The 13,352-nt window shown below is 29.4% G+C and overlaps 1 protein-coding gene across 2 annotated transcripts in view; it reads left to right on the forward strand.

The window, feature by feature from the left end:
* The window catches only part of LOC100197589 (CUE domain-containing protein 1), a 34,846-nt gene that overhangs the window by 20,890 nt on the left and 604 nt on the right, over positions 1 to 13,352 (forward strand). For both annotated transcript variants that reach the window (XM_065807560.1, XM_065807561.1), the window contains exons 5-6: positions 6,493 to 6,563; positions 7,030 to 7,079. In XM_065807560.1, the coding sequence (XP_065663632.1) occupies positions 6,493 to 6,563; positions 7,030 to 7,079 (121 nt within the window). The remainder of the gene's footprint in view (positions 1 to 6,492; positions 6,564 to 7,029; positions 7,080 to 13,352) is intronic.

A 13,352-nucleotide genomic window follows, 5' to 3' on the forward strand; every position in this document is an offset into this window, starting at 1 on the left:
AGTTTGCTTAACAAAGCTCAACTTTGTTAATGCCGTGGTATAGTTTGAAAAACTGTATTAGGTCACTCTTATACCTTCTATCCTTAAGTGATTGAATATTTATTGTGGCTAGTTTTTGGTAATAACTTAAAGACTTGTGATGAGGAACAAGCTTAATGGCTCTTTCTTGCACTGATTCGAGAGCATCTATGTCTCTGCAGTAATAGGGGTTCCAGGCGGCAGAGCAAAACTTGAGATGTGTTCATTCATAAATTGTATTAAGAACACCAAAGCTGGTAATGTCTCAATAGTGGAATGTTCTTTTCAACATGCCAAGTGCTGTGTTGGCTTTGCCTACAGCGTGTGCGACTTGATCTTGCCACTTAAGTTGGTCATTAAAAATGATACCAAGGTCATGCTTGGAGGTGGTCTCACTAAGAATGTGGCATTTACCGATGTGGTCGGTTATGGTAAACATTACGTGCGAGCCAGGCAAATTGTCAATAAATGCAGTGTTGAGGCGGTTGTTAACTCTCTTGTCAAAGAACATGGTCTTACACTTGTCTTTGTCAAAACTCAAGCTCCATGTGTAGGCTCATTTAACTAGGAGATCGATGTCCTCTTGGAGAAGTTGGTAGTCAGAGGTATCTTCGATAACAGCTATTAGTTTTGTATTGTTGGCAAAGAGTTTACAGCAGTGATGAGTAAGGGTTGGCATATCATTGATGAAGATAACAAAGAGAAGGGGTCCTATTACCGAGTATATGGATACAGAATACATATTTATAATAATAATAATAATAATAATAATAATAATAGCAATAACAATAATAGTATACACTGTGACAATTGATGAAATCAATTGCAGAGCACAATAACTGAAGATGTTGTGCTATAACAGCTATAAATATTCTTATAATAGCATTGTTTACTTTTTAATCTCTATAATTTTTTTTAGTGTTATTTAATAAATAATTCTTGCAATAATTTGATTTATTAAGTTTGTTAATGAATTGATCAATTATTATTGATTCTATGATATATGGCAGTAAACCATTCCAAGCTTCTACAACTCTACATGAAAAAAATTAAATCTAGCATTACTCTTACATTATGCCTTTGTTAACTTTTGGTTATGACCACAAAAAATGTAATGCTTTAATTGAGCTTTACATATTGAGTTGTTTATCCATTTAATCTCCTCACAACCTTTTTTTATTTTATATTGAAAAAATCAAATCTTCTTGTAAACAACTCTCTTCTAGTGTTGTTAAATTTATTAACGGTTATCTTTCTTTTTATAGCATTTGTTTTACTTTGGCACTAGTTTTGTAGCTCTTCTTTGCACTTTTTTTAACTTTAAAATGTCTTGTTTTAGATAAGGACACCATGCTTGCATAGCAAACTCAAGATGCGGTCTTACAAAAGTTGTATATAATTTTTTACTTTATTTAAATCAAAATATTTAAAAGTTTGTTTAATAAGAATGAGTATTTGATTTGATTTTCCTGCAGCTTTATCAATATGACATGTCCTTTGTTTAATAAGAATGAGTATTTGATTTGATTTTCCTACAGCTTTATCAATATGACATGTCCATTTTAAATTAGATTGCATCATTTCTCCTAAATCCCATTCTACTTTTGATGTTACTAAGATATTATTCTGTTGGGACAGATATTATTCTTGTTTTATACTAAGATATTATTCTGTTAGACAATATCGAACATTGAATAAGTTTTTTTGAATAGATTTTTAAAGCCAATGTGCATAACTTTACATTTTTCAAATTGAATTTCAATAACCATAATGACAACCATTTCATAATATTATTGATATCTTGTTGTAATTTATTTATGTGTATATCTTCATCTGATGTAATGTTTATAATTTTGCTGTCATCTGCATATAGTTTAATATGATTTTTTACTGTGTCTGGTAGATCATTAATAAAAATCAAACATAGAAAAGGCCCAAGGACAAAACCCTATGGAACTCTACTCTCTACTTTTAACCATTCTGATAAAGATTCCTCTAAAATTACTTGTTACTTTCTGTTATATAAATTATCTACTATTCAATTAATTATTATTCGGACAATACCATATGATTTTAACTTTATCATCAATTGCATATGAGGTACTTTATGAAATGCTTTTGAGAAATCTGTATACAACATATCAAACACATCAGCTATTCTCAATAGCATCAAATAAAATTTCTCGTGTTCCAAGTAGATTTGTAGTACAGCTTTTGTTCTTTTGAAAATGTTGGTTACTATTTAATAAATTATTTTTCAATATTACTATTTTCAATATTACTAGTGTTTTTGACAAAATATTTCCAGTTAAGTATTTGGTGTCCGCTTCTAGTTGTTGCCTAGAGTTGGGTTATGATGGATTTAATTTAATAAATAAAATGTAAGATATTAGTGTTTTTAATTAAATCTGCATTATATGTTGGTGATACACACACACACACATTCACACACACACACACACACACACACACACACACACACACACACACACACACACACACACACACACACACACACACACACACACACACACACACAAAATAATTAAAAGTACATCAAGATGTTAATTTATTGAAGGCACAAGGGATCGCTAGCGATTACTTATCAACTATTTTCAACACCTCAGCTGTCTGTATATCTCTATTCAAAAAAATTGAGAGGTCAATATACATTGCATATGCTCTTTCTAGGCGGTAATGCAAATTAATATGTGAAATAGTGCGTTCTAAAGAGTTAACAACTGCACAACGGGCTCAGATTCATGTTCTGAGCCTGCAGAACATGCCTCAACGAAAAATTGCACAAATTCTCAATGTGTTCCATTCATCAGTTTCCAAGACTGTGACCAGGACAGCTAAATTGGGAAATTACAAATCTCGGGAATGCTCTAGTAGACCTCAAGTGACGTAAGCAGCAACTGATAGGTTTATACTAAGAACTGTGGTTGCTCATCCAAACATGTATTTGGTCAACATTGCTGTCTGATTACCTACTGAAGTGAGTACCCAGTTGAATTTAAGCTGTCCTCTTGTAAACCAGCAAAAAAAAGCAAAGTTATTCGAAGAAGAATGTCATAGATTGCTTAAAGTTTTGCTAGCTGCACAGGACTGGCACAGGTGGTATTAAGTTTGGCGAAAAATATGACCATTAATGGGCAAGTTAACCTGGATGTTTTGACAGAAAAGCTTCCCCCATATATGCCAATATACTCCTGCACCCATTTTCAGCTTGATGGTGCACCCTGCCACCAGACAGCAGCTGTCAGACGCTGGTTGGAGAAGGAAGGGATCTAGTTGCTTGGTCCATGGTCTGGGTCAAGTTTGGACTTAAACCAGATTAAAAACATGTAGACAATAATGAAACAGAAGGTTAGTCAAGAACATCCAACCTCAGAGAAAATGTTACTAGACACTATCAAACATTTATGGACTACCAGTATAACGCCTGAGTACTGCAAATCTTTAGCCTGTTCCATGCTTAATCAAATAGTGGCTGTTCTGAAGACCAAGGGGCAGTATACTGAATCACGAGACTGTAATTGTTGTTGTTTTTAATAAATAGTATAAAATGTTTTGTACATGTTTTTGTGTCATTATATGTGAACTTTTTTTTTAATACAATATAAAATGGAGATCTTATATAAATAATGAGCTAGGTCCAAACATTTGACCACAACTGTATGTCAAGATCTATATAACTATAATAACTTTATGCTCTTTTTTTTAAAAAAAAAAAATGATTTCAAAGAAAAAAATAGTTTTGTAACTTTTTTTTATCTCTTTGCAAAACTAACTCTATTAAATACAAAATTAGGTATCTAACAACTGTTTAAAATAATTGTGGCAAAAGTAAGAATCTGTAATTTTTGAATTTATTTAACTTTGTCTGATTTTTATATTCGTGCTTTGTTGTATCAACCTTTCATTGTATCACCCTTTTGCTGCTTCTAAATGTCTTGTTTACAAGATTGTTGTCTTGTTTACAAAGTGTCAATATGGCGTTAATACCAATTGAATTCAAATGTTTCATTAAGAACATCATAAAGTTCTTTTTTGTTTATTCGTTTGTTTTGAAAAATTTTGGCTATCAAAATTGCCTGTAAGTTTTTGATGAGTTTAGGGTCTTGGATTTTTGGCAATCATATATTGATGTTTACTTTTTTATATACCTGTTTGTGTGTTTTGGGTAATTGTCTTGTTTAAAAAAACTCACTTAAAAAAATAGCAATCTAAATGCAATCCAAATGCAATTCTTTAACAGATTTACATAAATTTTTGGAAAGTAAATCAACATTAAATTATCCTGTCATTATATCTTCAATATTCACCACAATTTCCAAACCATCAGAAAGAAAACATACTCAAACCATAAATCTCCATGTTTGACAGTTTTTTAAGATTTCCGTATAAAGGTGCGTGAACTCTTTGATTTGCACAGACTTTAACTTATCATACCATAACACTGAGTTCTAAAAAGCCTGACTCTTGATAAATATATTTTTTAAATTGCAAATTATTTTTTTATTTGTTTGAACTAAGGCATTTAGTTTTCTGAAGACAGCTTATTAAACCACTTTTAAGTCTCCGCTGCACAGTTTGACTAGAAAATTAAAAAAAAAATTTGTTTCAAGGTTATTGTTGATTTTTTCTTTTTTTCCAGTACAACATCAGTTTTTAGTGTTGTTTTAAAAAGGCAACCAAATCATTTTTGCTTATCACTAGAACCAGTTGCATCATATTTTATGCATATCTTTCTTACACCATTTATTGATAATTGATATTTTTCAACGCATTGTTCATAGATGAGAACATTTTTTTGATTGCAAATGAATTGAGGTCTGATGTCCAATAAATAGTTTTGATGATAAACCATTATTTATTTTAGTTTTTTTTATTTTATTTAAAATAAATCCCAAAAAACATAGTTTAAAATGCTTGTATAGTTTTGTAGTATATCAATAAAAGAATATGAAATGAAGCACAGTAATACATTTTATTATTTAAACAATTTGTAATTTATGTCAAACGTAAGTCAGTAAATAGCAGAGGTAATTTTTCTGGCTTAAAATTTGCTGAGTATTTTTTTGAAAAATGTTTTTAATATCATTTTTTTAAAATTTTGCGTAAGTAAAAACTAATGTAAAAACTTAAGAATGTTAAAGTGAGTCACACAAAGTTTGTGAATACGACTTTGCACAACTTTGAAGTTAAGCAAAACTTACGCTTAGTTTTCACAAATTTTTGACTTCAAAAGTGTTGCACCCCTATTCTGATGAGGCTTTCTATAAGATCTTGCTAGTTATAATTTATTTTCTCTTACTTTTTATTAGTTTCCAAATGTTGTGATGGGGTTGAGATCAGGTCAGTTGCCTGGCCATGGTAATACATTAATTTGTTTCTGTGTTAAATAAATCACAAAATTCATCATCTTGTATAAATACAAAATTCTCGACTTTTTTTGTCCACTATACCATTTGGGGAAACAACTGATTCATTGGGGCTTCTTTATACTGGTCCTGTCTCAATGTCACAGTAATTTTAAGTCCACTCCAATTTTTTTCTGCATTGTAAGAATTGGTTTTGGTGTCTTGGCTGGGCCATAACACATCAATGCCTCTTTTTTCAGCCTTCTGTGAATGGTCTGATACCATGGCAACACCAGCTTCCTCATTGGATAGTATAATGGATAAGCTTAGCCAAAAGTTTTTTTTTTCAGTTCTCCAGTCAGACTATTTAGATAGTATGATCAGGTGTTGTTTTGTGTTTACAAGGTAGTCTTTTAAAACCAAACTTTTTTCAGGTGTCATTTTTTTTTCTCACTCACCTAACGGTTTAGTAAGAAACCTTTTTTAATTTGCACAATTTTTTTTGAGAATGTTGTGTTTTTGTAGATTTCACTAATTTTTGTTGAGGCAATTTCATTTTTTTTCCCTATAACTGAAAAATTTAAATTAACTTAATAGAAAATGGATTGACTTGAGTATCTTTACATAAATATGGAAAAAGTACATAAATTTTTTCATTTAAAGATAAAGAATTAAAGGACTTAACTATCATTAAGTTTACAAAACAATATAATGAAATGAAACACTTAAGCTTTAAATTCAACTAAAATACATTACAAATTTGTTCAAACTTACAAATAAAAGTAACCTTTTTATTTGTAAGTTTGAACAAACTTGGAATATTTCAAGTGATTGACAAATAAAAATAACTTCAAATATCCATACCTGAATGACAAATCATATAGCAAAAAGTAAAATCTTATTTTAATTATCAAAAAATTTAGGAATTGAAAGTGAATTTAAACCATCTACTTGATATAAATTGTACAATAAATGAATGGTCCTAATGTATGAGCGGTTCTAATGTATGAGTAGCCCTAATGTGATCCTTAACCACTGTATATATTTTATATTCATTTTAAATTTAATTATGTTGTAAACTGTTGTATTTTTCTTAACCAAACTTCAGAATAGGTAACTCTGAATCAACCATTAACCTTCTTGAGAATGATGATACAGAAAAGAAAGATTTCGTATTTGGTAAGATTTTTATAGCTTAGTAGCCAGCCATATTCAGGTTTAGGTCTTTAGAAAATTTAAAAATAGAGGAAATATCTATATATAGTAGTCTTGTTTTGTTATTACCAGCAATGGCTTTAAAATATTAACTTGAGAATAAAAAAATTTAATTTAAAAATATTTATTGAATAAAAAATAGTTCTTATATAAAATAATAATATGATACCTAGTTTTTTAATTTATCTTTTAAAAACACTTTTATAATTTCTAATAGATATCTTTTGAAGACACTAATCTAATAACTTTTTAATAAATATCTTTTGAAAACATTAATCTGATAACTTTCTAATAAATATCTTTTGAAAATACTAATCTAATAACTTTCTAATTAATACCTTTTGAAAACACTTCAAGTTTTTCATCTTTAATTTTGATCTTATAAATGTTTAATTTTGATCTTGTTTAATAAATAATATATTTTATTCAGATGGTATTGAAGAAAATGAAGAGTTGACAGACAAAGACACTGCTCTGAATGTAAAGTTTTTTTAAAAAACTATTGTTTCTTAGAAGTAAAATATATATTTTTTGAATTAGATAAAATACAATCACAATTTATTAGTTCCAAAATATGAACCATAATTTTTTATGAAAAAAAAAACAATACTATGGTATGATTGTATAAAAAGAAGTTAAACATGATGCTGCCTAGATTTGATTGGTTTACACTACCTAGATATGATTGGATGGTGCTACCTAGTAGTGATTGACCGAAATTTTGTTTCAATATTGGTTTCAGTAAAAATTTCAATTTGAACCGATGCCGATATTTCGGTTTTGGTACTTTTTATAAATTCGGTAAAAATCGAATTTTCAGTTAAAAAATATACCAAAAAACCAAAAAGTTTTTTTCTTAATTTTCACAAAATTTTGAGAATTTTCACAAAATACCTTAAAAGAATCTTTTTTTGCAGATAAAATCTGCCAGTTGTTAATGGTTTTGGTCAAATATTTGCTGAAATGTCGGTTTCAGTTTTGGCACTGATCGAGAAGTACCAGAAGTTTCGGTTTATTTCGGTTTTGGCTTTTTTTTTGTTTCGTTCGATCACTACCTAAATATGGTTAAAACTAATTACTTTGTACCTCTATTACATTGTTTTTAAGTTGACCACTTTAGTTTGAAAATTTTAATTTACAAAAAGTTGTAACAAAAAAATAAATGTTTTACTCATTCTTTGTATTTGGAACAACAGTAACACACACATACCAACACATATATTAAGAGAGAGAAATCTGAATATCTTTCTCCTACGTATAACGAAAACATGATGTTTTAAACCAAAACATTTTTCTATTGCTTAATTGACCAATGTGCATGTGTTTTTGCATAATTTAACCTTTTTGTCTTGTTAATCTGCCTTAATAATGGTTTACATGTAGCTACCGGCCCATGTGAACCAAATTTCTTCAGGTGATTTTTGATGGTGGAAGTGCTTATATTAACATCATTAAACTGTTTGTACACAGATCTGATTTTTCTGATGTTTTCTGATATATCTTATATTCGATAAAGAAATTTTTTTTATTTTTTTATTTTTTTGTTTTTGTATCTTGTAATTTATTAGATTTTCAGGTCTTCCAGAGCTTTTTTTTATTTCTGTATCTTGTAATTTATTAGATTTTCAGGTCTTCCAGAGCTTTTTTTACTTGCATGGGCACTACTTTCTATGTGATGTAGAAATGTTCTTTGCACGCAGCATCTTGAAGATTTCAATGTTTTTAAAATTTAGAATTGAGAATAGCCCGCTTAGTGGTAAACCAGAATTCTTTCTCGTTCAGTAATAATTAATTCTTTTCGTTACCCATTTTTAAACATTAAAATATAATTTTTATATGAAAAATCAATTTTCAAAACCTAACAAAAAAATAAAATAATACTTCAATTGTTCAAAGATATTAACTATGAAAGATATTATTTTTAACCTAAAAAAAGGTATTAAAAAGACAATTTTATTAAAATTTTTTTAACTAATTGAATAATCAATTTCAAATTTTTGTTTTTTAAATCAAAAAGATTTGTTTTATAAATAGATATAATCTAGGGAGTGCCTATTGTTTATTGAATTATGTTGAACTAGTTTAAACTATTAAGATTCCTACAATCATAAATTAAAAAAATAAACAATTTCAATATATTTATATTTTGAAAGCATAAATTCATAACTTGTCTTAAACTTTCTGTTAGTAATATATATACATATATATATATATATATATATATATATATATATATATATATATATATATATATATATATATATATATATATATATATATATATATATTGCTCTGTTCTTTAAGAACATTGAGCACTCTATTTGTAAAATACATGAACATAATTTATGTATATATATATATATATATATATATATATATATATATATATATATATATATATACACCCACATACTATATGTATATATGTTATTATTAACATTTGGTTTATGTTAGTAAAACAAGTTTAACATTTGGTCATATATCTGTGTGTGTGTTAGTCTTTAAAGTCCTTAAAGACCGTTTAAAAAAAAGTCTGCTCCTACCCACTAAAAGTGCTCTATATAATAAAATTTGAAATTTTTTTGAATAAAAAAATATTTTAAGGGGTGCCACAAGATTTAATGAACATTTAATGGGTTCATAATATCAAATTAAAAAGTTTTTCAAAAGTATGTCATATTGGATCTCAACTAAAGTGAAATTATATAAAAATTTCAAAAATGCTCATCATTTTATAAATAAGTTATTATTTTTTACACATACTATATATATTTATACAAAGAGAAAAAGAAAAATATGCGAATATATTGGGTGCATTAAAAATGAGAGTTTTTATATAAAAATCAACAGTTTATTTTGAGAAGACTGTAAGACTCAGGTCATTCAAAATACTGTCTGTTACATTCAAAATGCTGCATGTTACTTGAAAGATGGAAGTCGGTCTAAGGCCGTCTCCCATCTTTCAAGTAACATGCACTAGTAATATTTTTGTTTTCAATACCAGATGATTTTTTCGGATAAGAAAAAGTTTAATTTTGATGGGCCTGATGCTTTTAGTTGCTACTGGAGTGATTTGAGGAAAGAACCCCAATGTTTTTCGACAAGGAATTTCGGTGGTGGATCTTTGATGGTTTGGCTTGGGTTACTTGAAAGATGGGAGTCGGTCTAAGACCGTCTCCCATCTTTCAAGTAACATGCACACCTTATATGATCATGTATTTTGTTTTAAAAACTTGACATATTTTGTTTTGGCAACTTGGCCATAGGTCCTTGCATGTATTAAGTTAGGGCATTTAAAAAATGGGCTGAATAAACAAATGTAAACTTTAACTAAAAATAAACAAATTATAAACTAGAAACACTAAAAAAAAAATTCAAAACTAAACTAAAACCATAAAAATCCTAAAAAATGGTAAAATCACTACAAAGAATATAGAAAAAATTGAAGTTTCAAAGTTATTTAATCCAAGCTTAATTACTGTAAAACAATATTATTTAAAACTTTTTTCTAATGTCTACAAAGCAAATATAGTGTAAAAAAAAATTATTTTAAAAGTAGGGTTTGAACCCTTAACAATAACAGATTTAATCAACCTAAACACTACATGTGGCAATATAGAAAAAATTATTAGCTTTAAACTACACTACGACCATTTTCTATAGACGCATGTGGATTATGTCTTAAAAACGTACTTAACTTTATTTTTATAGTGTATTTCAATTAATTATAAATAAAGTTTAAAAAAACAATGAAAATTATCAAAAAATAATATCAAATTTGAAAAGAGGTCAATCATAAATGAATTAAGTTCAAAAGATAGCTGACTATTTTCTATAGACGCAGTTCACATTTTTTAACAAAACTATCCAAAAAAATGTTTTTATCACATTTTTAGTACTTGATTGGACCTCCTTTGCGCTCAATTACTTGATAAATTTGTTTTAGCATTTCCACCAAGTTTTCCAGCACTTTTGGGTCCATATCCTCTCAGCATTCTGATACCGCTACTTTTAGCTCTGCCACAGAGTTATATTGTTAGAGTTATAATGCAGTAGTGGTGTAGTGGTAAGAGCGCTCGCTTTGTAAGTGAGAGTTTGGGAGTTCGACTCCCACCACGTCCCTGGAAGTACCGCGCTCAACTTAGTTTCTCCGCGCAGCGGCTTTGCTCGGCAAGGTTCGTGTTTCAGAGTTAAAGAGTTATGAGAGGGTTGCTCGAATAACGACTAAAAAATAAATAAAAAAACACAAAAAAATGAGTATCCTCCTCGACTGTAGTGGCCCCCCTCGGGCCTTGGGGTGGTGAATAATCTTAAAAAAAAAAAAAAAAAAAAAAATTGCTTCTGGTCAGCATAGATACGTCTTAAAATGATTCCCCAGATGTTTTTAACAGGGTTCAAATCTGGACTGCGAGCAGAACACCACATTTGCTCAATTTTTTTAGCTTCAAACCAAGCTTTAGTCTCGTTACTAGTGTGAATGCTGGCGTTGTCTTGTTGAAAAACAAACTTTTTGAGTTGATATTTGTTTTTAAATGGAATCAAACATAATTTTAGCACATCAATGTATTCAGAACTTTTCATTTTGCGAGATGTAAATGTTAAATTTAAATTTCCTGTTGCACAAAACCCAAGCCAAACCATCAAAGATCCACCACCGAAATTCCTTGTTGAAAAATATTGGGGTTCTTTCCTCAAATCACTCCAGTAGCCACTAAAAGCATCAGGCCCATCACAATTAAACTTTTTCTCATCCGAAAAAATCATCTGGTATTGAAAACAAAAATGTTCAGCTATTTAGACATCTTACGTATTCATGAGAATTTAATCTAAAATTTCTTACTTGTTCCCAATCACGTGCCATGTTTTTGCGGGCGAATTCTGTCCGATTCTGTTTGTGAACGAACTTCAAATTTGGTGCTTTATTCATTTTTGATTGTACAATGTGTGAGATGTCTTTAAGAACTTTTCAAATTGTCTTCTTGCAAACATTTAAACCCAAATCTGACTTAATTGTTTTTAAACTTTTTGATGAATTTGATGCAAGTCGAACAATTCTGCGTTTTTCACGGTCTGAAACCCTAGATTTCTTTGGTTTCCTCTTGATTGTTGCATAATCTGTTGGATTTTTCAAGAAATTACAGATAACGTGATCTGATCTCTTCAATCTTCTAGATATTTCTCGATTTGGAACTTTTTCTCGATGATAAGCCAATATTTGACCTTTTTCAATATTGGTAAGGACCTTTCCTTTCGGCATTTGGTTAAGTTCAACTTAATTTCGACTCACAAAATAAAAAGTACTAAAGAATATAAGAAATTTGCGACAAAACTTGTAAAAACTTTAGTGCATCTATAGAAAATTACCACGCGAATATTAAAAATTTGTTTATAATCAGATGCATAATGGATCATTGTTTTCTTACATAGACTTATTCAAAAGTACCGTTAGTACAATTTTATTACCACTGTAACTCTGTAAATCCGCTAAATTCTACATGCGTCTATAGAAAATGGTCGCAGTGTATAAATTGAAAAGCTTTTAAATTATATTAATTGTTTGAACTATTAATTGAAATGGTTCTAAATTTGAAAAAATATAATTTTTATGCTTTTATTTTCTCTGGTTTATCCTTTATTTATTTTATCATTCATTAAATTTGTTTCTTTTTTAGTTTTATGGCTTGTTTATTTTTAATTTTTTCTTTAAATTAGTTTGGTTTTTTCAGCGCATTTTTTAAACAGGCAAATTATTAATATATGCAAAAAACCTCGGCTAAGTTGTCAAAAAAAAAAAAAATTGTGTGCATGGTCATATAAGGTGTGTGATCGCACGTGTCTCCTAAGAAGACTTAGTTATTGACCGGAACAAATGGTAATCGGAGGCAGCAATGTCTGGTGAATATGGCGGGAGGGGTAGGACTTCGAATTTTAGATTCTCCAGGTACTTTTTTTAAGAACATTTGCAACATGGGGTTGTGTGTTGTCATGTTAAAGAATAAACTTGCCATATCTTTTGGCATATTGCAGCCTTTTATCCTTCAATTCTTGGCTTATTATTGATAATTGATATTGAATAATTAATTAAGCAGCATAATATATTACTCGCTGGTCCCACCAAATACAGAGCATGAGCTTGGAACCATGAATATTTGGTTTCGTTGTTGATATTGATGACTTGCTGGGCTTGACCCATGTTTTTCTGCATTTAGAGTTGTTGTAGCATATCCACTTTTCATCATCAGTTAATCAACATTCAATGCAGAAAAACCTTTTCTTTTTTTTTGCGTGAGCAGCTGTTCGCAGGTAAATAATCATCTTTCGCTATCCCTCGGTTTCAACTCATATGGCACCCAATTTCCTTGCATTTGAATCATTCCCAGTTGTGCCTAGAAACTGTTGGTTGATTGACTCCCAATGTTTCTGCAAGCTTTTTCTGTGTTTGACATGGATTTTCTTCAAATAATGCCTCCAATTCGGTATCGGTATTTTTCTCAGCAGCAGAATGTTCTTCAACTTTGAGGTCAAAATCACCACCCTTGAATTATTGAAACCATCTTCTGCATGTTTGTTTTGAAATAGTATTGTCGCTGTATGTTTCCACTAATATTCTACACACTTAAAGCTTACTTAGCTGCTGTTGTCTTTTGGTGGAAGTAATGTAAAAGAATTCCCCACAAAAATGGTTTTGTATGCAGGAACTCAGCCACATTTAAAATTTTAGATAAAAACATCTTTACACTCTGGCAGTTAAAA

The sequence above is a fragment of the Hydra vulgaris genome, chromosome 10 (genome assembly GCF_038396675.1).
Source record: "Hydra vulgaris chromosome 10, alternate assembly HydraT2T_AEP".
NCBI classification, from domain to species: domain Eukaryota; kingdom Metazoa; phylum Cnidaria; class Hydrozoa; order Anthoathecata; family Hydridae; genus Hydra; species Hydra vulgaris.